This window comes from Sturnus vulgaris, chromosome 1, assembly GCF_052056855.1.
Source record: "Sturnus vulgaris isolate bStuVul1 chromosome 1, bStuVul1.hap1, whole genome shotgun sequence".
NCBI lineage: Eukaryota > Metazoa > Chordata > Aves > Passeriformes > Sturnidae > Sturnus > Sturnus vulgaris.
In genome coordinates this window covers 130,292,721-130,320,493 of record NC_142243.1, presented here as the reverse complement: position 1 = coordinate 130,320,493, position 27,773 = coordinate 130,292,721, and the positions used below count along the sequence as shown (strand labels likewise).

The following is a 27,773-nucleotide window of genomic DNA, read 5'->3' as shown; positions in this document are numbered from 1 at the left end:
CTTCAGCTCAGAAATAGAATTACCACTGATTTCCAGTACATTTAGCCTTTTTCCCCCTTTTGTTTTAATTAGTGCACAGAAGCCAATGCGTCCGGGTTTCCAAACAAATGAGTACACTGAGGCCCAGCTTCAAGAGATTGTCAAAAAACTTCGTGAAAGGGCAAATGTGTATAAGGAAAAGCTGAATGATCCAGTAATATCTTCACCTGAAGCAAGTCCTCCAGTTTGTAAGTTCCTCTAGAAATAGCTGTGTATTTGTTCAGTTTAAAACTGAAAATAATTTTGTGGTAACAGAAAATACTGTGATAATTATTTTTTAAGCATAGTGTGTTTATCCACTGAGAAGGATCACTTTGTGGCCTATGAAGTCAATTTATCCCTATTTCTCTACAGTATGCCAGAGTCCTTGGGTAAAACCTCTGTTTGAATGACATCACTGAAGAATTTGGGGAAAAACCTTGTAGAGGCAGTATCTAGAATCATTTGTGTCAAGAAGTTTTCTGTATTTTGAACTAGCTCACAGAGATGCTTATTCATGGAGATGAATCTGAAACATATGAAGAAACATATATATTTTATGAGTGGATGTTAGTCACTTTGATATGAGATTTTCTGTGTAAATAAAGTAAATAACATTTTAGCCTTGACAGAAATCTGGATGCATCGAAGACTTTAAGTCCATGCTTCAAATGGAGCAAACTCATCTGACATTAATTAATCATTGACTTTTGACAAAATATGAAACATAAATCAATTTTTCTCCTCTTCAGAGGAAAGTTTGACTTTCCTTTTCTTTCCACAAAGAATTGAGTGTGGTGGGTTTATGTTTTGGCACTTTTTAGAAGCTGCTCATTGCGTATGTGTTTTTTAAAGAGCTGTAAAAATGGTGCCTGATGAATAATAAACTATACCAACTGGTTAATTAATTTATAAATTTTTTTAATTTGCTGATCTACCTCTTTTGTTCTCTCCATAGAACTTGTGACCTTTATTTCCTAACTTATTATATATCCAGTTTGTCAGTTTACTGCTAAGACTGTGTATCCTAATCAGATGTAAAGCCACCAGAATTAATAGGACGTGTGCAAATATTATCCAGCTTAAAGATGGAAGAACTGGTTCAAAGAAGGAGTCCTACAAGACTTTTTGAAGCCTAGAAACTTAAAAACCATAGGCTTCCCACTAGTTTCACCTGCTGCATCTTGCATATCAGGTCTCAGGAGAGGGGAGAGATCAGCCCACGGCACAGCTGTCCTTCCTTATCTCCATCCTCACTGCATTCATTCTTTGCAACAGTCATGTAAAGAGAAATGCTCAGTTGCATTAATGAATGCTATCTTATGAATTAAAAATTTTCCTGTCAGTCTTATAAAAGGCATCACTTGTAGGCACTGTCCAGGGAAATTCACCAATATAGATATTGCACCCTGTAACATAAGTTCCCTGCTCATGACAGCAGATGCACATGTTTATACTAATGGTGATTTTAATTTTCAAGTGTTTTTCTATGCCTTCAATATAATTAATTTAGTTACTGCCCAGTGTTTTTAAAGGACTTTTTAACATTATTAAGCTTTCGTTTATGTTAAAACAGGGTGAATGAATTGAGCCATTATTAAAATGCCAGTGTTTTTGGTTATCTATGTGTCCAGCACCAAAGAAGCCTCCACCAAAAGAAGAAAAAAAAGATGAAAAAAAAGAAGAAAAGAAAGAGGAGGCAGAAGCAAAGCCAGAGGAGGATCATTACTGTGATATGCTGTGCTGTAAATTCAAAAAACCTCCACTGAAAAAATATATGGACTATATGAAGCTACCAGATACCATTGACTCATATACAGGTAAATTTAAAGCCGTGTAATAGAATGGGGTAAAGTCATACTGAAGTGATCTGGTATTACATAGCACTTGTGAACCACTATAAAATACACATTCCAGTTTGTAACGCCCAGGGACACAGAAGTCCTGTCCTAAACAACATTCATTCCAAACAGGGAAAAGTGACATCAGTTGTAAAGATGGTATGCACAAAGGTCTAATGCAAACTGACCAGAATTAGAACCTTGATCTGGAATTTGTACCACTCATTAGGGACAAATAATTGTTTTGTCAGCTATAATATACATGAGCAGGACGCAAAATCATCATATAAGTTTCTTCAGATGCACTGAATTCTATATGCTCTCATTTTTGCAAATTCCTTGTGTGACTCCTATTTCCAAGCTATATCACTTTAGCAGCATTCCAGCTGCAAAAGGGAGATTGGTCTGGGCTGAAGCATTCCCAGAGACTGCAGCACAATGAGTGTGTCTAAAATAATGACAGCAGGCTCCAAAGTTGACGCCTCCACATTGGATGTTTTTTCTTCCAGATCGCCGTTACGTGGCATGGCTCATGCTTGTGACAATCGCCTATAACTGGAACTGCTGGTTTATTCCCCTGCGCTATGTGTTCCCCTACCAAACGCCCAGTAACACAATATATTGGTTTGTCATTGATGTAATGTGTGACATCTGCTACCTGTGCGATGTAATCATTTTCCAGCCCCGAGTGCGGTTTATCCAAGGGGGAGATATAATAGTAAGTATTGGAAGTGGGACTTCCAGGGGCAGTAGTTGTGTGTTAGAGTATAGATATTCATTCAATCTGACACTTCTTTTTTATCACTATGTCAAATCTATGTAACTTTTTTTATTTATCAAAGGATACCTATATTTTTCATCACTGATCTTCCATTCTACACTGACATTCCATTATTCTGTGTAGGAAGAAACATATCCATTACCTGCATTCTTAAAAATGGCAAAAAAACTGATTTGAAAGTAACAGATAGAGCAGCTGAAACAGGCATACAGCTCTGAACGGATTCCTCTCTGGAATCACTGATCACATGTACTTGTGCACATATATATCTGTTTGTATGTTTGTGTGAAACTTTGACCTATTTGCCTTGTATCAGAATCACATTTAATGACAGGGCATATTCTGCTGGGGTTGGACAGGATATGCATGCTTTGTAACAGATTGTGAGATGGTGGTTTTATTTTTTTCCAAAATCAGAGCAAATCCCTGCAATTTTAGGATACTTTGAAAATAATTCAATATAATCTCTTTTGGGGAAATAATTATGTTGAAATTTGATTCTTGCTACAATTTTTGTGTTATCTTTTTATACAAAAATGTTAAATAAAATTTTAAATAAATATCTGAAAACTTGCCCTTATCATACCAAAGCATATCTGGAACATTAAAGTCTTCCCTGCTTTTGATTCTTTGACATCTTATAGAGAAAAGATATCTAATTCAGAAAAAAAAAAAAGGCTTGGTAACTTCAGCATGACATTACTGTACCCAACAGACAGAAAATTTAAAATTATATATCCTCAAAACTAGTTTTAGTTCAGTGCTTTTACAAAAGATTTTATACATTGTACATACACAATATTACTGACACCTTTAGAGACCCAGCTGTGCAAACATCTTTTCAACAGGTATTAAATGCAGTGCCATGGAATATATTTTTCCACACCAAGACATTCAGTAACTGGATCTTGCCTAAATCCCTCAAAACTCAATTGTTATGGACAAAATTAAAACTGTGACATACGAAGCTCAGTTTGTATTTCCCTTGAAGCTGCTTTTACAACTACAGATTTTAGTGCACAGAAACCATCTCCTGAATGATTTCCTGCATTTAATTTAATGTTTAAACTGATAATAGTGAAAGTTGGAATTGGAAATATGATTAAGATCTTAAAGCTATTTTTAAAGTTTTCCTGATATAAATACAGTAAGTATAATAATAGACAAATTTCTTTATAGACTTGTGATTACCCTTTCTTATTATAATAGCATCAGTTCCCGTGAATAACAATTTAAAAATAAAAAGCTAATCATTACTAATGAATGCAGTGTTGATTATTGTAATGCTAGTAATGCTAGCATGTTAATGTTAGCATTCAAAGAGCTAATTTTGTATAGCACCATTAGAAACACTCTTCAAATTTTTTCTTGGAATCACAGCAGATAAATGCATTTTTTGCAATGAAATTGAAAGGGGTTGGGTTGAGCATGAAGTGGTACAGCTGTCTTGAGAGGGAATTTTTGTGGAAAAATATAATGTACTTTTCTAGACCAACATCCAGATTGGAAAAAATCAGACAACCCAATTCTCATTTTTTCAAGTAGTTCCAACAAAATTTGATCTAATGTAAGCTAGACTAATAACAGTACTACTTCTCAGAAATATCTATAGATATTTCTCCATTCATACTTTTAGACCACCATTTATTTAACTGTCATCACCCCTACTACACTGTGGAGTAGCAGAGACTCATCCTTGTCATTCTGATCTTGACTGTGCCTTTTTCTCCTTTTATTATCACTGTAGTCAGACAGAGTGGAGACCAAGAAATTCTACCACAGCTCTGTGAAGTTCCGGGTAAGTAGAGCCTGTGCTGCTGATATCGATATCAAGTTCTGGCTGTATGATTTCACAGGATTTTTTTCATTCCTTGACAATCACTGTTGGTTTAAGAATATCACCAGAAAGCATTGGTTCAATGGCATATCAGTGCTCACCAGCTGAAAACTGCCATCTTCATAAACAGTCTTTAACTGGAAGAGAAAATACTTATAAATGCAATTCTATGTATTAATTTGGAATTATAATAAATTAATAAAACAGAATTTGATTCATTTTTGTGAGGTCACCCCAGCACATACTAAAGACAATTAAAACTCCTGAAGGGAGATGATAACTCCTCTTTTGAAGTACCTCGTTGCACTGAACAGTTCATCGCTCACAGGAGCAGTCAAAAATTCAAACTAAGATTTTTCATGCTCACAGCACTTTGTAAAAACAAAAATGCATTTGATTTAGGAAAGTTGTTAATGTTGTTCTTAAATGTTGGGGTTATTTTGCCAGTGAAAAATAGGCAGTTTATTGAATTCCTGATGAACATACAGCTCTGTAACACTATATAGACATCTTAGTTATTGCCCTCTCCTCTACTTTTGCACCTGCCTTGTTCAGAGTTAATTTTTTCTCAGTGACTGTTGCATCATTACTTAAATACTTGATATTAAGCTATCCAAAAGTGCAGGATATATACCATACAGTCAAATGGGTTTTTACAGAGTGAAACTTAAAGCAAGAGACCAAAGTGGATTTGTATGGTTTTATTTTAAGTGCACACTTGATGTATGTTTAGGGCTCTTGATTTCTGGAGAAACTAATGAGAGTTGAGTGTTCTCACCACATGCAAGATATAGATACAATGTGGGAATTTGTCACATGAATAAGCACTAATTAGAAGTTACTGATATTAATGCACTTTTGACTAAATTTTCCCTCCTCTTAGACATGTGTCTGAGAGCAGGAGCGAGAGAGACCATAAGAGGCTGTTTCTCTCAATCAATTTTCTGGTTTGCTTTGCACACTGTTCAGGTATTAATTGCCTCTTACTTGCATGGAATAAAAGGTCAGTGCTGCAGGCTGGTTGCTGCCAACTGAATTTACACCACTCAGAGCAAAGACATTTCTGATTACAGTGAGATGAAGAGCAGAGTTCCACATCCCTCTCTTACTCCCAATAGCAACAAAGCAAGGTATCCCAGGATCTTTAAAAAGGAAAAGATAAATTTGCCACAGCTTTCCTTCTCTATCTTAGGAAAGTATAAAGCATGCAGATAAGAAGTGTAATCACATAGTTGATGGACTGCGGGGAGATGTTGAAAATCTTAGTGGTATGGGAAGAAGCAGCATACAAATATGATGGAAGAAAAAAATCTATTTAAAAAACCCAAACCAACTAACCAAGCAAACAAACAAAAAAAATCCCAGCCAAATTTGTCATCCTATGATGCATCTGTTGTTTGGAACACTTGCCTTCTGCAGGTTGCAAGCAAGAAATCTAATTCACTGTGCTCCCTCAAATCGCTTTAGGCAGCCTTGTTTTAAAAACTGAAGGACTTTTAAGAAGTGCTTGTGTAGCGGTCTCCCACCTGCACTCACCAGCCACATGCCAAACATTTTAGTCTGGTCAGAACTACAGAAAAACCAGAATGTATTAATAATCAAATATACGAGATACCGTTAATAATCCACATGAGGCAGATTAACATCTCAGGCACAGGGGACTCAAAAGCAGGGCAGAGCCAAGCTGCTGGTGTTTTTAAGGAGATAATCTTACCTGCCAGTACTTAGGAAGCTGCATGCTTAGCATGCTGACTCTTCAAATATTATTGCAGTCATGATTCAGTCTAAGCAGGTTTTTGACAGCAAATAAATACATTATGATTACTATGAAGCTTAAATTGACCTCTCTGCTCTTCCACAGCTTGATGTGATATCAGTGTTTCCATTTGACATTTTATACTTCTTCTTTGGATTTAATCCAGCACTTCGAGCAAACAGGATGCTAAAGGTAAGATCTGTGTTAGTGGTGGATGGTTAACCATGCCTAGATGTTTTTGCAATGTAACAGAAATTTTTTTATAATATTTAGGAATCTGAAATTTAGAAACCGAAAAATATCTTCAGGCTAAGGTACAACATAACTAAATAAATAAACAAAAAATACAAGTCATAGTCCAGCCAAATTAAGCCATTTTCTTAGTTTTCTTCTGTCTTTATTATTTCCTAATTTCAAAATGTATTTTTGATTAAAGGTCATTTTGATTAGGTTTTTCACATTATTTAAATTAGATTAATCTCAAATTACCAGCTTAGTTTTCAAAGATTAAGAAGAAATCACAAATTAATGTCAATGTACTTTCTCCTTCTGTTGCTTATGTCACATGTTTAAAAGCAAAGGAGGTAATCTTAAGGACAAAATCTCAACACGGAATACCTATCAAGCACAAACCTACTTTTGTTAAAGTGTCCAAAGACTCTTGGAGTTGTGTAATGAAAGGTCTGAGAAGGGATTAGAACACAATACCAATCAGGCCACTCTAAATGCATTTCTTTGCACACAATCAACATGTTGACAAAGAATTGGTTTTCATTTGAAGCTGACAAAATGAAGGTGTTCTTCAATATTCAATAAAACTTAAAAAATCCGTAAATTAGAAAAAAATAACATGAAAGAATGAAAAGTTAAATAGTACCTTGTATTAGGCAACCGCTGTCTATTGAACAAAAGCAAAGAAAAAATCACTAAAGATCAACTGCAAATACTAAACAGGAAGAATTCGATACAGCTGGCATGGATACCACAGAGTACCCTCTAGTACGTGGCTGTTGATACTTACTGGAGAATTGCTGGAATTTCAGGAAGAGAAAAAAATGCATGTAATTCTTTGTGATCAGGTTGCCCAAGCAATTATATATATTTGAGGAAAGTAGAAATTGTTCTCCTGCAATACTCTGACCAAAACAGCAAGGTTATTTCGGTTATCAGATTAAGAGAACACTCAATACCCAGAAAAACTCTTGACTCAAATTTATCTTTGCTTTTCAGTTCACATTTTTGTTAAATGTTTGTCATAGTTTAGGAATAGTCATCAATTTAGTACTCCCACTAAAACCATATGTTGGTCCCTCTCCCCCTTCAACTGGAGGCACAAAAGGCAATGATCACAGGTTGAGATAAGAACATTTTACTGGAAACAACAATGACACAAGAAAACGAACACTAACAGCAACATTGCTAATGACAGAGGGTATAAGAAAAGCAATGATTCACATGGAAAACTCTCCAGTAGCAAGAGATACCAGACAGCTCCCTCTGCTAGATTTTCTTAACAGGAAGGAACATCTTTCTTCCCTGGAAGAGACAGTCCCTTTATCCCACTCTCAGGAATGACCTGAGGTGGTGAATAACATGGAGTCCCAGCCATGCCTCTCCCAGCCACTCTAAAATTTAACCCTGTCCTAGCCAGAACTAATTTTCATAGAAAGTTTGATTACTGAAAAATCCATTTTCAAAATGTGTATGTGAATTGATGCCAGTACTATTACAAAAAAAACCTCTGTACTGAAAAATAGTGATTGGATTACTTTCATTTGTTTTCCATTCAGCATAACACATTCTTTGAGTTTAATGATCGTTTGGAAGCTATTATGGAAAAAGCATACATCTACAGGTATGTGCTGATAAAACTCAAGTAGCATGCAGAGCTTGGCACAGAATGTATTTCAAATTATTTCATGAGTTGTCAGTCGAGCACTGAGTGAAATATGATATGTCTTTAACAGTTCAATTTAAAGGGTTTTTTTAAATATCTGTTTTTATGGTAATCATTAAAATAATATATATAATGCTTCACTTACATATAAAATCTAGCTCAGTTCAGCTGGACTGGTTCAGGGGAAATATTCACCAAACTGAGGCTTCTGCCAAAATTTAATTGATCAGAAGTTTCAGAAAGTTTCTTTACTAAAAGAGCTAAAGAACACCTTCTTTAGGTTGCTAATAGCAGTTCCAAATCCTCAGTAGCTGTTTATTTATACTTAATTGGAGTTATGAGCCTGAGCCTGTGTCAACATTTTTCTTCAAACATGCTCTCCCCATGAACCTAGCATACACAGAAACCTGATCCTTCACTGCACTGACTACAGCTGGAATGAGGACCAATTCAGCACAGTTCTCAAGCAGTGATTATAACCATAGTCAGCTGAGCTGTGCTCTCACCTTCTGCATTGACAGAAACAATTTTGCATCCAACTCAAGTAGTCCAGGGACATAGCTATGGCAAGTTTCATAGGCCCCTCAGCTGTCAGTGATGCTGCTAAGATCCAATGAACTCATCTGCTTTGTCATCTGTATGGTCAGTGTCATCAGGACTAATATTTCTTGTGTTATACCTCCACCAACAGATCCTTTTCCCTGTCCCAGTTTTGGGGCATTTATTGTTCCTGTCTGTTGGTGTTGCAGAAATATATTGGTTATCATCTTACTCTATTTCAGAGATGATTGCATTTAAACAGGACACTAGGAATTAATGCAATCAAATGAGATATTTTACGAGATTTAAAAATAAGATAAATTTTAAAAGAAGGTTCAAATACCATTGCTTTCATTTTTTCATGTTCCTCTGAAATAAAACAAAACTTAAAAGTTTCTACTAAAATATTTTTGAGATGCTGACCTTCGTAAAACTTATGTTGCCCTCTCCACTTATAGGATTATTTTTTGGTTTGATTTGGGTTTTTTTTGTTTTGTTTTTTTGACTTTTTAAAAATTCTTTTGGTTCAAGAGAGGACTGAATTTCCACATGATTAAGAAATTTCTTGCCAGTTTCTCAATCTCTGCCTTCTCCAGTTTCTAATTTCATTTTAAAAAATGAGCCTTCATCTGTTTATGGTGTTTAATTTTCTCTAATATTGATAAGCTTTAAAATGAATTGTTTTACAATTAATTATTTTCCATATTATAGCCTTTGCTTTTTGGAGTCATAATTCAATGATTTTTATGTATCTCCTATAATACTTGAGTTAGTATTGGGAGATACAGTATATATAATATAGACAATATATAATAATATAGACATTTCTGAATCAAGTAATTAGTTTGTAACAATACTGTTGTACGTATATGAATTTCAAAGTAATGAGAACAAATTTAAAACTCATTTTCACCCAAATAAAGTTTTTCAAGGCACAGAGTTTCACACTATTATCAAGATATAGAATGGGAGATGAACGTTCAAAGGACAAGATGTGAAGGGGACGTGTATATCTTCAAGCTAGACCAGCTTTGAAGGATGTGATGCATATTTACATGTCAGAAAACAGGAAAAGTGCTCATTCAGAAAGGCTAAGACACACAGAGTGAGATCTCATGCAAAATGTATATATGCAGTAGCTGGAAAGACTGAACCAGCTACTCTGCCCTGTCAGAGAGTTTTTTAGCATGATATTGGTTAAGAAACACAACTGTGTGTTGCTGTTTTTTGTCTTTGCTTCCTGGTCAAAGGCCGGCTCAGATTTCCAATATTAAATCACTTGCAGATTGTAAACTGCAGAATCTAAATACAACAAAGTGAATCTATTTTCTAATTCATACTTCAGAAAGCACTGACTCCCAGGTTTACTCACTGACAAATGGAGAACAGAGGTAGTTATACAGAGGAGTACAAGCAGGAGCTAAAAATTCTTTAAAAACCCAGTCTTTTTTTGCAAACTACTGCATTTTATTTCAATATGGCAATCTGGGTTTGGTCTGAGGTTGGTATAAACACACTTTGAGCAATAAGGCACCAATTAACTATATACTATCAAACTAAGTTTTTACACAGCAAGTGGATATACCTCGGGGGAGTCTCTTCTCAAACTATTTAGTTTAAGTTTGTAGGAATAGAGCTAGCACGACTTACTTACATCTTCTCATTGTGATATATCCAACATATGTCTGGAGAAATATAACACAGAAGAGGTTTCCAGAATCTTCACTCAGACCTCAGGAGTCCACTTTCATGGATTCAGACTTGAACAGAAGACCTAGTATGGCCAATATAGCAACATTACTAGATCACAACAGCTCTCTGCTGTTCTCTATAGCTTGTGATCCTAAACAGAGCTGTCCTGGAAGCACACCGACTTTTAAAAAGATAAATAGCATTCATTTGTGAGCATCATAAAGAAGAAGAGTACACTTAGGTAGATTATCTAATGGCATGGAGAGGCCAAGGAGGGCATACAAAGGCACTGAAGAAGCAGAAAAGGAGTGCTTAATGAAACAATCACAGAGATATTAGCTCCCATTAACTTTGTTTATAGACCCAACTTAGTTAGATCTCATTAAATTCTCATAAAACCACTTACTCTGGTATTCTGCACTACAAACTGCATTGAATTCCAGCTGTAGCAGATAAACTCACTAACTACCAGCCTGTGTTTAGGCAAGACCTGCACTTTTCTTGCTTATTTATCCCTTGTTTGTATGAATATTTCAATAGAGATCTAACTCCAGGAGATCTTTCTTTTGATCCCCACGAACTGAACAGAGGATATACAATGAGATCATTATTGTATTAAACAGAAAGCTGCTTGGTGCTTAAGCAGTTCATCATTGGTATTCTTCAAAGAACTGCCCATAAGCATAAGAACCGGGATTAAGAATGATATAAGTCCTGCTGTAGTGACTAAATCATACTATTTAGAGGATCTACTGCAAGTTTTATATTACAGGTCTTGTAAGCAGTTCATTTCTGACCTCAAACATTTCTTGGCTTTGGTTCACAAGTTTTAGAGCCTATCTTGGATAGAGTTTGGGAAACACATTACTTTTTACCCTGCACCCTCATTAATATAGGTTCAAATTTCTGGAAATATTCATAGCCTTTTAAAGATGTGGACTGTAAACTCCTCAGGGAACTATAATTTAAAAATTACCCCATGTCAAATATTCTAGGGAAGATATTTATTTGACCTTGGACAGATGTGAGAGGTTGGTAACTGCCAGCTATATTTTTCATAGACTCAATACAGGTGGGGAACTACTTAGTGTATGCTTAACATTAACACTGCTAATCCAAAAAAAAAGTAATGGGTTATATACTAAAAAAAAAAAAAAAAGAAAAAAATAACGAAAAAAAAGAAAAAATGTAAGGCTTATTTTACAGGAATCTGTTGACTTTTATAGGGTCATTCGAACTACTGGCTACTTGCTGTTTATCTTGCACATTAATGCATGCCTGTATTATTGGGCTTCAGACTATGAAGGAATTGGCAGCACTAGATGGGTGTATGATGGCGAAGGAAACATGTAAGTCCTCTTCTTTTGCAAGAGATTTTTTTTTTATTTTGCTCATTCCTGCCCCCCCCATCCTTCTCCCATGCTGCTGCTTGCAAGGTATGCCCTTACTTTTTAAAGTGCTTGGATAGCAAACTTTTAGCATCATAACTGCTGATTAGCAGCTTTCAATACTAACACATATTTGGAGGGCAGGTGCACTGAATAATCAGTTCACTATTTTCAGCTTTTATAGGTTTATGAGTCGGTGCTAAGTGCTAATTTAATTAAACATTTAGAAAGTAACAAGGGTCATAAATTAAACTTAGTGATTGCATATGCACATGGGAACTGTTAGAACGATTGTTGTAGCAATCCCTCAAAGGAAACACAGGCATAGTTTGGGAGTTTTTTTGCTGCCACACAGCATTGTGTCATTAAAGTGCAACATTTTAGTTCCTCTTCACCGTGGTGATTGGTCTGAAGAAATTCCACCAGCTCTCTCTGATCTTTTGAGAAGGTCATGTTTAAACATGTGGCAGAGTGTCTTCAGGGGAAACGAGATTTTGGCACAATTTTTCACAAGCTCCTTGTGACAGCACTGGTTGGGTGCCAAGTAAGGACCATTTAGTAAGATGACAGAGAGGAAGAGAGAAAAGCAAAGTCATAATATATTCTTTGTGTAGTTTTGTAAAGATATAGCTACTAGGTTCAGTTGGGTGAAAATTTATTTCTTTCAAAGGCTATGATATACTTAAAGCCAGAGAAGCTCAGTTTGTTCCTTGATTACATTCCTTGCAAAACCCCATACAGTATCCTACTGCTGTGATAAATTGCTTTCTAAATAACTTTTCACCTTTCTCTTGGAGATGTGCTGCTCTTGTTTGTAGTTTTGTCTGACTTCACAAGTTTCGTGACAAGTCACTACCTTCAAGGATAAGAAAACAGTCTTTGAGAGCAAAACACAATTTGTGTAAACCAGCGCTGATTTTTTTAAAGTAGGGTTATCTCTTGAAAAAAATGACATGTCTGAAGTTTCCACACACCATTAAAATACACATCTTGAGTACTGCTGTTGTATCCCACTAACAGCAAATGCTGACTGCGTGAAGAGAATTGCCTTAGAGAATTAGGCATGACATTTAATCTAATCATCAAATGTTTTAGGATTTTTCCTCACACAGAGGCATCGTGTAAACATTAGTTATAATTGGAGATGTAAGTGAATTTGAACTTATCAGACAAGATAAGGTATATTCATTTATTAGGAAAGCAGATACAAGAACAATTTGTCAGGAAAAGTGACTAGTACTGCAGCATATATTATGGCACAGCAGTGAACTTATAATTTGCTTTCACAGAGCATTCAAGGTTGACAATATTTGAAGCAAAATATGCCAATAGTCTCACAAAGAATGGGAATATATTCAGAAATAAGATTAGGGAAACATAGCTACTTAGCAAATTTTTAAAAATTATGGTAAGCGGTTTGACAAGTAAACCAAAATTCTAGCTTTCTCAGATTACATTGACCCACAGAAAATGATCTGGCACTGATTTAGTGGCATTAATGCTTAATGTAGAATCCTTGCTGTGTCCATAAAATATTGCTAGTTATGTCCAAAACCAGTTCTTAAAAAGTCAACATTCCTAGGATTTTATTTCCTTTTCCAGGCTAAAAAGAAGTAACAGACTGCAGTTTCCATTATTAGTTTGATTACATACATGCTCCTGAACAGGCATATTAGCTGGTGAACTAAATCTACAACTAGCAGCTACACAATACTCAAACCACAAGCACAATTATCAAAGCAGCTCTTCTCCAAATTTCTGCAAGCTCTGTTCTTTTCTAGTTCTTGTCCACTCAAGTATTTTGCACAGCAGCCATCAGTAACAGCCTTTGACATGAGAAGAAAAGGCAGTCAACTTTGCTTCCCTGCAACACACCCAATTTAGCCACCCACAGTGTTTCCAGCATTAAAAGTGCACTTGTGAGGCTGAGTTTGGCAAGACCTCAGTCTCTCCTAATGCAGAAGCACAGCACAACTAATGGAACACCAGAGTGTAGACTCTGCACAAGGACAGTAGCAGATATTGAAAAGGTCTCTTAAGTGGACAATTTCAAATATATGTGTTTATCTACAATCTAGTTTAACTACTTAAGTAAAAGATCAATCTCCCTAATTCCTGAGGAAAATAGATAAATCTTTTTTCAGGGATTCAATGTAATGTCATTGTTCTGAATGACAAGGAAGTATCTCTCTTTCATCACTGTTCACAGAGAACCTAAAACTAGGGAGCTGAAATTCTCATGCAAAGCCTCCAGGTCAGCAGTAAAATTAGGCAAAACAAATAATTTCATTTTGCTCATGGTATACTTCTGCTGTTTGCAAGTCATCTACAAGCACTCTGCAAATATCTTTGGCAAATTTAAGACATTTATTTGCCTCCTAATTATGTTTCTCTGTAGTGTGCTACCTTCCTGTTCTGGGCACAGACTTAGTGGATATCTGTATGTTCCAGAAAATGGTCACTGTACGTGTCTAGAACAAATCCACTCCTTTGGTTTGCATTGCCCAAGGCACAGTGGAAAATCTTGAAATGTGTCTCGTGGGTATGAGCTGTGCATTGTCCTTGCAATAGCTCTGATGTGTCATGATTGCAGTGCTTGCCATGCAAAGAGAGTTTCGTGCCTCCACACAAGCTGTGAATGCACAGCCCAGCTCATATTTCAGACTTTCAGACCTGCTACCCACAACCATACTTTTCAAGTAAAAGCTTTATAGTTTGCTCCGCTGTGTCTGAGATCATCAGACCCACAGGCACCTGAGGAACACATTCCAGAAGAGGTACCAAGAAGGAAGTCATTAGTTTATAAAGGCTGCTGCTTTACACTGCTTAAACTCATCCTGGCTGTAACCTGAGAGGAGTCAAACGTGATAGTGCTGAAACAATGCTTCCCTGGGCTGAAATGAATATGTGAATACCACCTTAAAAGCTGAGATACCCATGCACGAAGACTTGATTTACCTGCACTAACCAAAACCATGAAAGAAGTTTAGTGAATTCTGAAAAGATATTTCTATTGACATAGTATTACAAGGTATCTTATTTGCAGTGTTTCTGAATGTTTTCATACCTAGTTCTTTTTTTTAAAGAAAAATCTAGTAGTTTGATTGCCTGAAGGATAAACATTCTATGATGTGCAGAGGCAAAAATCCCTTTCTTGTCTCATGACTGTTGTTTACTTCAATAATAATTTTATAACAGGGTGGTAAGCAGTATAGTAAACAGTGATAGTTTCCAGACACATGCTGGTAGGAAGCAGAGCTGCTAATACTGTTGAAATAGGAGTTGTTTTTTCTGGCTTTCTTTAAACAAAATTTACAATCTCATTTCCCCCTTTCTTAGGGAGGAAAAAGCTGCTCTGTATTTCAACTGTGCAACTTCCATTTCAGATTAAAATAAAACCAAAAATGCTTTAATGGAGACAACCTGTTCCAAAGAGATAGAGAATATAACGTGCCTTGCCAATAGAAAGTTTCTTTTGAAGTAAAATCACAGAAGAATACATTATATTAACTAAATCTTAAAAAAGGGTGAAAAGATATTAAAAAAAAGCCTCATATTTTGGACATCCAGCACTACAAAGAAGAATGTGACCCGTAAATTCCTCTGAGGAGTTGTTTCATTCTTTGTAGACATCCTCAGAATAAAGATTATATTGTCTATCATGGTGGAGTTTGCAAACTTGGCACGCAGAGCCATTGAGGGTGAGGGAGTTGCTTAATAACTTTTATTTCCTAAAGCATCACAGAAGTAATGTTAATTTCTTTACTTTTATATTACCCAATTATACATGCTTCAAGCACCACAGCATTCTCAGTTATGGCAAATCAATATAATATTAATATGCTTTACATAAGTCCCCTCAGTCAACCTAGAAGCATAATTTTATGCTTAAATCTGTAATTCTTCCAAAACGGGCATGAATCTTCTCATTATTATTGTTTATGCTGCAGAAGTCTAAGTAAAAGCTGCCACTTATGCATACTTTGCTGGAAACAAGTATATGTGATTTTTTTTTTATCCCAAGTGAAAATATTATTTTGGTGTAATCCAGTAGTTCATTTTGTATCCCTAACAAGAAAAAATGATAAGATGGAAAATACGCAATGAATTTTTTATTTAAGGACTCTGAATGAAAATAGCCAGTTCTGACTGCTAACATCTAAAACTAGAAAACTATGGTAAAAGTGATCATTGTTACTGCATTTTATTAATCTGCAACCAAGAAAAAAAGGACTTTGCAAAGAAAAATATAAATTCCTTGGTAAAGCCTTATATTTTGGGTGAAAAATTTGAAAACACTTTCAAGTGATTTAAGAAAAAACAGCCTCATTGGAATAATTTGTTACTGTGAGTTTATATTCTCATATTTGCACAAAACTGACCCTGAAGTTGTACTATTACATGAGCCTCTTATTACAGTGGAGGTCATATTTTAAAAAGAGAGGAGTCTGAAATACTCCTAAGGGAACCTCAGGTTCAGAGCAGGCATGAGAAGATGCACACGAGACTTTCTATTTCAAAACAAACTTATCTCCAAAAGCATTTCTTCTGTGTCTTTGTGTTTGGGGGGGGGGGGGGGGGGGGGGCATTGTTTGGTTTTCTGAAATTATTATTTAAAACAATAAAATACAACACACATAAAGAATTATCATTGCTTCAGAAGCAGTTGTCACAGATGAAGTAACAGAAAATCCCACTTTATAATTAAGGGAAATGAAGTTCCACTCATAATCATCAGCAAAGCTGAAGCTGACTATACAGAAACTTGGGAAGTCACATACTAATTAATAGCAGCCTTTTAAAAATATACCTAAACCAATTGCTTGTTTGCTCAGAAAAGAAGGAAATGATAGCATTGTCACAACAATGATTTGAACTCGTTATTTATTCCCCAATGCTGCATTGTTTGTGGTATCATGTTCTAGAATTAAATTTAAAACAGAATTTTAGAGATGCCAAAGCACTTTTTAAAAGCATTCTGTCCAGGTCCTTTGCTGCTTTCATAAAATTGTGTTATCATACTAGTAGAAATACACAACTTGAAGGCAAAAGGCTCTGTAATGAAAAAGGCAAGAAAGAGTTTGTTAAGGTGACAGGAGTTGTGGAGACTAGTGGCTAGGAGATGTTAATAGAGAGTCAACCTTCCAGTGCTGAATTAGTGGTTTGGAGAAGTTGGATTAACACACAGCTTGTGGAAATATGTAACTTTTTTGACATTACCCAGGAGGTAGAGCTAATGAAGGGTACTCAGAAACAGACTGGGAGAAAGACCAGCATGATCAAAGGAGTAAAAATGGACACAAGAAGAACAATATTGCATTTGTCATTCCCACCATAAGGTTTTGCACAGGTGTCATCAAATGAAAGCCATGAAGGGAACCTTCAGGTGTTTGAGCATCTATTATGCTGCTACAGAGAGACTCTGGGAAGTCTCTGACACTTTTACACTGCTTTTGACCATCTTCATTGGCAGCATTCTGACACTGTAATGTCCATCTTGGCAATTTTGTACACAAGTTTTCTTCAGTGCTACCTACAGTTACTAGAGAACAGTAAATTAGAGCTGCATTTCCCATACATTTTTATTTTCAGTGAGAACATTCAGCTCAACCTGACCTATATAACTGTATCATTTATAAATTCATAACCCTTTATAAAGTGCTGAAAGTCTTTTGGACCAAAAAGCATCACTGAAAGGCCCAACTCATATGCTTAACTTCAAACACATAAGTAGCTAAAGTCTAACAAAAATGCTGTTTGTATCCACAGGTACCTGAGGTGTTACTACTGGGCAGTTCGCAGTTTAATCACCATCGGTGGCCTTCCAGAACCACAAACTCTGTTTGAGATAATTTTTCAACTTCTGAATTATTTCATGGGTGTCTTTGTCTTCTCCAGCTTAATTGGTCAGGTACATTAAAAAAATCAACAAGTTGTATTCAAATTACTGTAATGTAGTGATAATACATTCCATTTAGTGGAGTTTAGTTCTGGGAAAAAGTTTAGTTTCTGTCCTCAATTTTAATATCAAACATACTTATTTTTCTGATAAATACACGTGTTTAATCAGTTCCCTGCTTTGAAGCTCTTTTGCACATAAGCTGATTAAAAGCCAAGACTCTGCAGGACAGAGATGACCCTTGAAGCTATGTATAATTCCTGTTTTTTCCCTTACTCACAGCCAAGGAGACAAATCCTTGACATTCATATTATACTGTTAAATCTGAAAAAAAGAAAAAAATTGTAAATGTTGAATAAGTCACACTCAGTACTACCACCAAATCCAAATCCAATAGGATTTTGTTAATGAAAATCCCATGATTTTTGTCAAACTAGAACTCTGATCTCTTCCACAAATTACAATATATTTGTCAATTAACTGGTTTCTATTTCTCTTAGTTCTCATTTGGCAGGAGGGGGAAAAAAAGGCCCATAGCACACCAAATCAGTTATATTTCTAAATGTATATAATTGAAATATTTCTGCTTTTTAACTATTAAACTTGGGCTTTAGAACATAAATTTTAAAACACATTGCCTACAGAAAAACAAATGCTGAGGTTTCTGAGTGAGGCTGTGGGTTATTTATTTCTGTAGAAACCATTCCAGACTTTTTGATTTGCCCATATGTGTTGTAAATTTAATTACTTTAAAAAAAAAAAAGAAAGGAAACTAAATTAAAACTGAAATTAATTCTTATTTTGAATATAGCATTAGAAAATTCAGTAATAAAGCAGTTAGATATTGCATATGTCTCTTGCTCTTTGGAACTGCAAGAAGGGGTAACTGTTACTAAAGAGACTCTTCCTTATATTTAAAATTCCTCCATAAACCAGAATTACCAAAAATAAAACAAAATAAAATAAAGCATAGACATAAAATATTTTTTCTGGAAAACTATTGAATTCAAGTATATAGAATTAAACTCCAGAGTTTGCAGATTTGTAATTTTCCCCTAAGCTGTTGTAACTATCAATGAAAGCTTTGTTTCCCCAAGAAGATTCTGCAGATTACTTTTTGTAACCAGCATAGTCATCTGCAAACTTTAAACCTTAACATACAAAATACTTCACTATATAGTTTGATTGTTATAATTCCTGTTTACAAAGAACCTTTAAAATTATTTATTCCTGCTTTAGCACACTTGCCTAAAAATTGTTATTCCCATTGCAATCAACTGCATCTCTGTAATAAAGAGCAAAATTCAGCCCATGGCACATTAATCCTTGGCAGCTGCCACATGAAGCCATTCCACTAAAATCACATCTGAATACTTATTCTTTCGAAGAAGGAATATCTATGAACATTAACTCATCCACTTTTAAAGAACTGAATCACATTTGAGTTGAAATGTTAAATGATGTTCCTGCACTAAAAGCTTTAAGGTCACCTATCAGCTCTCAGAGCTTAGGACTCTTAGGATCTCTTAACGATTTAAACAGTGGCACAATCTTAGTTCTAGTGGTGTCAGATGATGTTATTACAGAAATTCAGCCCAGTTTGCTTCGCTTCTGATTTGCATTGCTTGCCAAATGCAGAGTAGCTTTACTATGGATTTTAAAGAAAAGTATAATCAATAATTTTCATCCATTTCCAGAAATACAAGGCAGAAGAATAAGCCAAAACCCAGAAACAGCTCCTCTAAAATCATGTTACACTTTCTAAAACAATCAGATTAAATCTGTAATTTTTCTGAAAAAGAGGATGAAGCACCTATTCAAAACATGCAGCTAAATGCATAATTAGTCAATGATTTTGCAAAAAGTATTCTATTATTTTTATGTGTTGCTGGCAGATATTAAAATCAGGACTATTTTTTCTGAAATGTGTAGTAACAACAATTGATGTTTGCAGATGAGAGATGTAATTGGAGCAGCAACAGCAGGGCAGAACTACTATCGCTCCTGTGTGGACAATACTGTCTCCTACATGAACACTTATTCTATTCCAAGATTGGTGCAAAACCGTGTTCGAACTTGGTATGAATACACATGGGACTCTCAAGGAATGCTGGGTGAGGATTTCCAATTCCAGTTACTTAGCATGTTTGAGTGACAGTGGTTGTACAGATACAGATATAGGGTGAAATTCACATTTCTCCTTTTCTAAATTGCATGTGGGAAGTGAGAGGAGGCTGCTCAACTTACTTTGGAACTAAAAAGCTATATGATTCTTAATACTTCGCAAATTATATTCATTAATACAATGTTTTGGTAATAATTTTAGACCAGATTTATTAAGCATCTTAGTAAAAGCACATTAGCTGCTTCCTCACTTGAACTCATATGTGTCAGAATAACTCCATTAAGTTATTTTTACTCATTTTTGTGGACATTCCTTAATTTGTCTTTTTTTCTTTTTTTCAGATGAATCAGAATTACTGGAGCAGATGCCAACCAAAATGCAATTAGCAGTTGCAATTGATGTGAACTTTGCCATTGTCAACAAAGTGGAGTTATTCAAAGCAAGTAGTTTTACAGGAGAATACAAAAATATGTGGTATTTCATAGAGAAAACTTGTTTTGTGCATCTTTCAACACTTATGTACATTTGTTAGTACACAAGGCAAAATAAGTCAAATGTCTCAGCGAATGGAGACATCAGAACAAACCCAAGTGCCTGCATTTAGTTTTCTTTTGTGTCAAGGAAGTGATCTTTAAAGAAAGCAAATGAGATTAAAACAAAGTCCTGTTATGATAACATCCTATAGCTGATGGTATGGTCAGACTGTGAGTGAGTTCAGAGTATAACTAATCCCAAGAGTCAGACAGAGAATAATCTAACTTTACACACAGTCCACCTTGCTGTATCCACCCAGGTCTGCCTGAGATCACCCATGCTCTGTGCTCTCAATGTAACATTGGTGTAGAGAAAGCTGCATCACAGTCAGTTTTTGTGTAAAGGAGCTTTCTCTTTACTTACCATGGAAAGCTTTTCTAGAGCTGCAATTTAAATGTGCATTTAAAATTGGATTTCTGGGACAAAAGCAAGGAGACACTGAGTTTTTAGAAGTATACACAGAAATTTTTCTTGTTACTATATTTGCAAGAAATCACATGATATACGTGTACAAAAATTACATGGCTATATATTTTTTCTATGCATGTTGAAGGCATGGAATTCATAGATTTATATGGGCATTTCACAGGATCTGTTCTTTTCCCCTGGAGCAGTTTAAAAAAAAAAATCCCATAAATACCCTTAAAAGACACATAAAGCTCTGAACATAACACTTACTGAGCTTCCTCAGAAAATCTAGACGTACAGAAACTCACTTTATAAAAAATGAAAATATGTTCAATACATAGAAAACTTCATAAGTATTTGAAATAAGAATTATTTCAGTCCTTTCTCAGCTCTAATAGCTGATCTTTAGGATGGTTTGAGTTTGCATTCCACTTACAGAATCCCCAGGTCATTCCTATATTGTTGGCTTTTGAGGCACTAATAGTCATTTTTAATACTGAATTAGCAGAGTGATCAACTTTATTTTAACAGGGCTGTGATACCCAGATGATATATGACATGCTGCTAAGGTTGAAATCCATCGTATATTTACCTGGTGACTTTGTCTGCAAAAAGGTGAGCATTCTTGTCTTATTCAAATAAGAACTACATTATGTATTTTAGAAAAGGAGTTCAGATATCGGTCAACAATGTTCTTTAAATAAAATTAATCCTGACTGAATTAGAAAGCATAAAATTAATTAAGCTACTCTGTGTAATAACAACAAATATGCTCTCAAATTTCAATCTAGAACAAGACAATATGGATTTTATTACTCACATTACCAACCATGAAATTATAGCAATATGGGAAAGCATTTAATGTAAATAATGGCTTATCTAATGATACCTTATGAAATTTTAATATTTAAAATGGATCAAACTTAATGTTTCTATACTTCTATACATACAAACCCAGCTTACAGATCTCAGTCTATGATGCTTCATCTGTGTTTCATTTGTGTACTCAGACAAGCTTAAGTAGAATTATCTAAGAATGTAGAAAATACACTGCATCCCATAAAGCTCCTTCCAGCAGGATCTGCTCTACCTTCACTCACAGCTCCGAGACATCTCCAGGTTTTCAGCTGAATGCTGTCACTCTGTCTAGCAAAGATGTCTATCTTGTCTCAGCATTTTGACTTAAGCCTGGCCAGAGAGGTAGTTCTCAGGTAAATAGCTCAGCTTCTGACCAGTGAGCCCTAGTGTCTTTCTAGAAGGCACGAAAACACAGGGCAAAGTCAGATGCAATTAAAGCTTGGGGGGACAAACAGTAATCCATTCTACTACTGTTCTGGAAAGCGACCCACAGGTCCCATCACCTACACAAGTGACCACCAGAACCCCTTAACTTGTCTTTAGCAGCTCTGGTCCAACATATCCACTAAGGTAAGAATGCTGGGTTAGCTCCACTGACTCCACTGTGCAGAAGTTAAACATTTGTGAATACACTGAAGGCTCAAGTGTGTCCCTTCAAAGACCAATCCCAGAACTGCTGTTGGCTAAGAAGGGTGGAAGAGTAGTTTGGTGTGTTTGCTTATACAATGCACAGCATGTAAGGATCTTAGACTACAGCTGGGACTCTGACACAACAGAGAGAATAAAAGACAGCAACAGATTCAATGCTTGATACTGCACTCTGATGCAAATGGTTCTTAACAAAGAGAGGTTATGAGAAATTGGAGAATCAACTTATTACAGTTTGATTCAGAGCTAAAATGCCTCTCACTTGTATAACTCTACTATGTGACCAGCGACCACAGCAATCTTATTTATGCTGCAGCATGTAGTACGGAATGTTGGAGCCACCTTCCCCCTGGATGTGTGTTGGTCTCACCCTACTTCACTAAGGAGATGCTGCATGCGATCTTGGAGGACCAAGTGAAGAGATAGGAAGTGCAAGTCCCTGCATTTTCAGTCCTGGCTCTGTTGCTGCTGCTTTTTCACTTTTAAAACTACAGTGCTGCTTTGCCTCATAATAGTGCTACACTCCGCTCATGAGAGAGTAGAGAAATATTTAAAGAAGAACCTGTCATATTATTCTAACAACAAAAAACACTGCTAAAACACGGGTTCTTTGTGTGTTTGTATGCCCAGGGGGAGATTGGCAGAGAGATGTACATCATCAAGCAGGGTGAAGTTCAAGTCCTTGGAGGCCCTGATGGCACCAAAGTCCTGGTTACACTCAGAGCAGGAGCTGTATTTGGGGAGATCAGGTAGGTCCATCACTATTTTTGGTACTTTTTTTCAGAACTTGTCAAACAATCAGTGGTTGTTTAACTTCTCTGTGGTAAGTGTGACAGCTATCATGGGGAGGCTGGAAAGTGGGTATGATCAACAAAGAGGACACTGTGCAAGGAGATGCATGTAAGTGAAGGAAAATCTAAGTGAAGCATCAGTGATTAACAGAGTAAGATGTGAGACCAGTGTTTTGATCAATGCAGGGATATAAATTTCTTCCTTAGCATTTAAAGATTTAACTCGTCTCCTTGTTATGCTGTCTGCAATACAGGAGGACCAAATCCATTTTATTGTCTGTATAATAAGACTAGGTGCACTTAAACAGCAGATGGCAAAGATGAAAATTAATTTCTAACAAAATAGATACAAAAATCTAAAATGGCAACTAAAAATAGCCCATTTAAGAGCTGATTAAATTGCTAAAAATCAGACATCCCAATTTGAAAAAGTATTTAATAAAAGCATACAAGTCAAGAAAAAGGTTGACCAGATTCTTGTTTGAATTTATCTGGATGAGAATTTTTTCTGGTGGCTATAAATTTTTTTTATACTCTGCATGTACTTTCTATGCAAAATCCATTAACTCTTACATACTATGTTCCCTAGTTAGCCAAAAAAGTGCTAGTTTTTAGGCATTGCACCCCCCTACTGAGGCTGGCCCAAGGAAAGATAATAAAATAAATGTGCTGCTGCATGTGATAAACTGGATCCTTAGTTTCTTCCAGCTGCCTTCCTGTTATTGTTAGCACTCTTGCTGGTAGCTTTAATCTGCCTTTTGAAAAGTAATACAGCTCTGTGCCAGGTTTGTCCTCCAGTTGTGTCTCCCTTTGTAGTAGGGGAAACATTCCTGTTTATCCAGTGATGTGCATACAGAACCTGTTTAGACCTCAAGTGCAAAACATCTGATATATTTCATAGTTATAGAACTTGTTCATTAAGTGGGAAAGTGAAATTATATCAGCTCTTTGAGAAGGGTTTTTGAAAGGTATGTCTCTGTGTGACAATATAATTACCTGAGCAAAGTTTCCAAACAAAAGTCTGTATTGTAAGTTATGCAGAAAGACTGAGAATCTACTAATTGATAAGGGTGGAATAATGAAAAGACAGAAGGAAAATCTAAAGCAGCCCCCATATGTGACACACGTGGTTTTCAATTATTTATTAGTTTGGTATTTGAAGTGAGAACTTTGCATTTTAAACTGAGAAATGATAACTGCTGGTTTCAAAACAAGGAAGGGAATTTTAAACTTTTGATTGAACACAGGTGAGCACTTGTTTCCATGTGAGAACCACACAACGACCTTTAAAGATTCATTTCCCAGTACGTGGTACTCTACATAATTGCCAATATTGCCAGCAAAGCCCTCAGCAATGCTGTAACACTATACTTCTAGTCTTATTTGTTTTATTCATCACTGACCTACTGCAGCAGCAAACCCATTCAGACACGTGTAATTTGCATATAAAATGTCAGGCAGTGGATAAACTCAAGGAGAAAAAACACAGCAACTGGCAGACTAAATGATGCACTAAATGCATCAGGAGATATATGCTCTTCCTAGTGGCAAGGTGCTAGAAAATAATGAGTTTGTATTGTGACTTTTTATATAAATTTTGTCAAGGTCTTTTGAATAGAGAATACCACAGGAAAATGCAGAAAATATTCTTTAATGGATTATGTACAACTTTTTTTAGGACATACAAGTTTTCCTGTCTGATATCAGGCTGATTTCCTTCTAATTTCCAATTCAAGATTTGTTTGGAGAAATATGTCAGCTTCCTTCTGAGTGGTTTAGGTACATGATTTATAAGATGCTTGCTATTTAATCTCACTCTGTTCAAAATGCATGTTAATGACATTTGCTTCTCTAGAAGCAAAGGAATTGAAGAAAATAAAACTGCTTCTTTCCAAAAAAATTCCCTGAAATGTACTAGAAAGCCAATGCAAGAGTAACAATCAAACATGTCCCTTGCCAATTTCACCCCTGAAAATTATTACAGAAAGGGATTAAGTAATAGGAGTTCCAATTAACATTTTACCCTCATTGCAACTTTCCTGTATAGATAATATCAGTTTGGGGAAGTAAAATAATTTAAAAATCAGAAGCAAACAGATTGTTGCCTTAATGAGAGCCTATCAGCAAAGACAATTCAGAACAAGAGAAATTCAGTTATAATAACATTTCACTTGCCCAGAGAAAATTACACTTGAAGCCAGATGTCCTCCTTCATCCACTTACTGATATTTCACTAGGGCTTTTTCCTATCAGAAAATGTTAATTCTGGAAAAACTAAAACATTTCTCCATTTTATGTAAATTTTTGACAGGAAGATCTCAGCTTCAGTTTTCATCTGTTTTGTAATTTTAAACTTTATATTAAAAAATCCAAACTACAGGGACTACTTAGTTTTGTGAAAGATGGCATTTTTCAGTACTTCGGTCCAGGATTACCCTCAAAGTAGTAGCTGCTGCTTTTTGATGGGCTCTGTGCCCTTTGGAGTTTGACATCCTTCTCAGAAGTAAGATCCAGACCTATTTCCCTTTCCTTTCTTACCAGTTCTCCTCATGTGCACATAAGTGCCCAGGTGAGCCACCACAACCCTGCATGTTCAGCTGATAACACAAGCCATTCCCCAATTTCTATTAGCAGCAGCTTCCTACAAAGATCAGCTATAAAAACAATAGATAAACTGAGTCATCACTTCAACAACTTTATAGCTTGAAATTTAATTTGCTAGCATAAGAATTCTAAGGTTATCAACTTCTACTAATATTACAGCATTTCAGGCTCACAGCTGGAGTAAAAAAATGTTAGGTAAAAAAGCAAATTTGGTGATTAATATAGATATTGCATTACCAAGAATCACTGCAAGGCAAACATATCTGTTTTTAAAATTTTGGTCATATAACTCTTCACACACTAACCAAACCAGATTGAATGCTGAAGTACATAACACTGTCCTTAGTCAAAGATTATTCTGTTTGAGCAAAGATTTCCTCACTTGTAAAAATTCACCTCACATCATCACCATAATGAAAAAGCCGATCCCTTTAGTCTTTGTCTACCTTGATAAAATGAGCTTTCTGTTAGGAAAGCCTAAAAATGATTGTTCAATGACTTGTTGAGAAGTGATTCATCAGAGCTCAAAAGGTGTTTGCAATTTTCTCCAGCAGCTTTTCTTATTGTGCAAAGAGTTTTATTCTATCTGAGGAATCGTACAGAATTATTTAAAAAGATGATAAACTGCATTTTCCGCTTCAGTTCATGTATTGATTGCTGTCTTGAGTTGCAGAAAAACACTCTGCAGGCATGTAAAACTAATCTTGCATACATAGTTGTAGAGGTCTACTATCCTTAATAAATTAAATATATATATATAAAATAGAAATATAAATTATATATATATGATTCAATAGTTAGAAATATGTTTTACAAATATTTTTAATATTAAAACAAATATTTATATATCCTTGATTATTACTTCAGATGGGTATTAATTCCTTTTTACTGGGGTTCAGAATACCTTTTATTAATAACTTTTAAATTTAGATAATATTAAATATTCTCTAAAAATATTAATTCACTGGGAAATCTTTAAAGGAAAAATTTTGGGGTCTTGAATACAGCGATAGTGCAGTTTTAGTACTAAGAGCAAAATGCAAATTCTCTTACTTATCAGCAGAGCTGAGAAGTGAAGTCTCTTCAATTGCTTTGTGCAAGATGAACAATTTATTGTAATTTGTACATCTAATTTTTTCTTAGATATCCTCCCTCTGGCCAACTGCTGCTAGAAAAACTGGTTTAATGTCTTACATTCAAAACAAAATAGCCTTCTTTTTCTGGCAGACACATTTGTAACTGTCAGCCTGAAAGACCTTCCTAAACCATATCATTCAACTTGCCAACATTTAAACATGAGATGTGGTATGGGAGAAAACCAAAAACTAGAGCCCCACGCAAGTTATTCACTCGGGAAAAAAAATCCTTGAGGGGAATCACTCATTCACTGTAAATAATGTTGCTCTACTACTGATGCAAATAATTTTCAGCAATAAAACTGAGGAAATGCCAAGTTCCCATGAGAACTAAAACAAGTACAGTCCGAGCTGTGGGTATGTCTTAGCAGAAATGTCTCTATATAACAAAACTTTTCACAGTCCTTAGCACCTACATATGCCTGACCAACAGTGACAGTTTGGCTTCCTGAGATGGAATTTCTAATCCCATCTGCACAGGGCCTTTACAGAACATTGGATAGAATAGCCAGCTGTGTAAGTGAGCTTTACAGTGGCTTTAATGGAGAACTACCACCAACGAGATTCCTCACTAGGGCAAGTAATGCTGTCACTGATGGTGTTTATTTTCATTCCAGCCTACTAGCTGCAGGTGGAGGAAATCGAAGGACTGCCAACGTGGTGGCTCATGGCTTTGCCAACCTTTTCATTCTGGACAAGAAAACACTCAATGAAATCTTGGTGAACTATCCTGACTCAGAAAAACTTCTCATGAAGAAAGCAAAGTATGTACTAATAACAGTTTTGAAATCATATAATTTAGTTGTAGGATGGACAGTTGTGACTTCTAGACAATTTGCATTCCTTTCTTGGAAAAGTAACAGTTATAAACCCATTTCATGTTAGAGGTCAGATTTGCCTGGTAGTTTCCAGTTGAAAGCATGGTTTTGGAAGGAATCCCAAAGGTTGTGGAAATGTGGTAAGTAGAAAGAAATCCTGAATGTAGTTGCCTTCTGCATTATATTTAAGGTAACAAAAAAA

At 35.6% G+C, this 27,773-nt stretch overlaps 1 protein-coding gene across 1 annotated transcript in view; it reads left to right on the top strand.

The window, feature by feature from the left end:
- The window catches only part of CNGB3 (cyclic nucleotide gated channel subunit beta 3), a 59,768-nt gene that overhangs the window by 26,475 nt on the left and 5,520 nt on the right, over positions 1–27,773 (top strand). Inside the window, exons 4-16 of the mRNA XM_088176937.1 lie at positions 73–227; positions 1,653–1,838; positions 2,369–2,577; positions 4,388–4,438; positions 6,339–6,425; positions 8,024–8,088; positions 11,589–11,711; positions 17,520–17,661; positions 19,604–19,763; positions 20,116–20,213; positions 21,248–21,331; positions 22,853–22,971; positions 27,371–27,517. Of these exons, the coding sequence (XP_088033063.1) occupies positions 73–227; positions 1,653–1,838; positions 2,369–2,577; positions 4,388–4,438; positions 6,339–6,425; positions 8,024–8,088; positions 11,589–11,711; positions 17,520–17,661; positions 19,604–19,763; positions 20,116–20,213; positions 21,248–21,331; positions 22,853–22,971; positions 27,371–27,517 (1,626 nt within the window). The remainder of the gene's footprint in view (positions 1–72; positions 228–1,652; positions 1,839–2,368; positions 2,578–4,387; positions 4,439–6,338; positions 6,426–8,023; positions 8,089–11,588; positions 11,712–17,519; positions 17,662–19,603; positions 19,764–20,115; positions 20,214–21,247; positions 21,332–22,852; positions 22,972–27,370; positions 27,518–27,773) is intronic.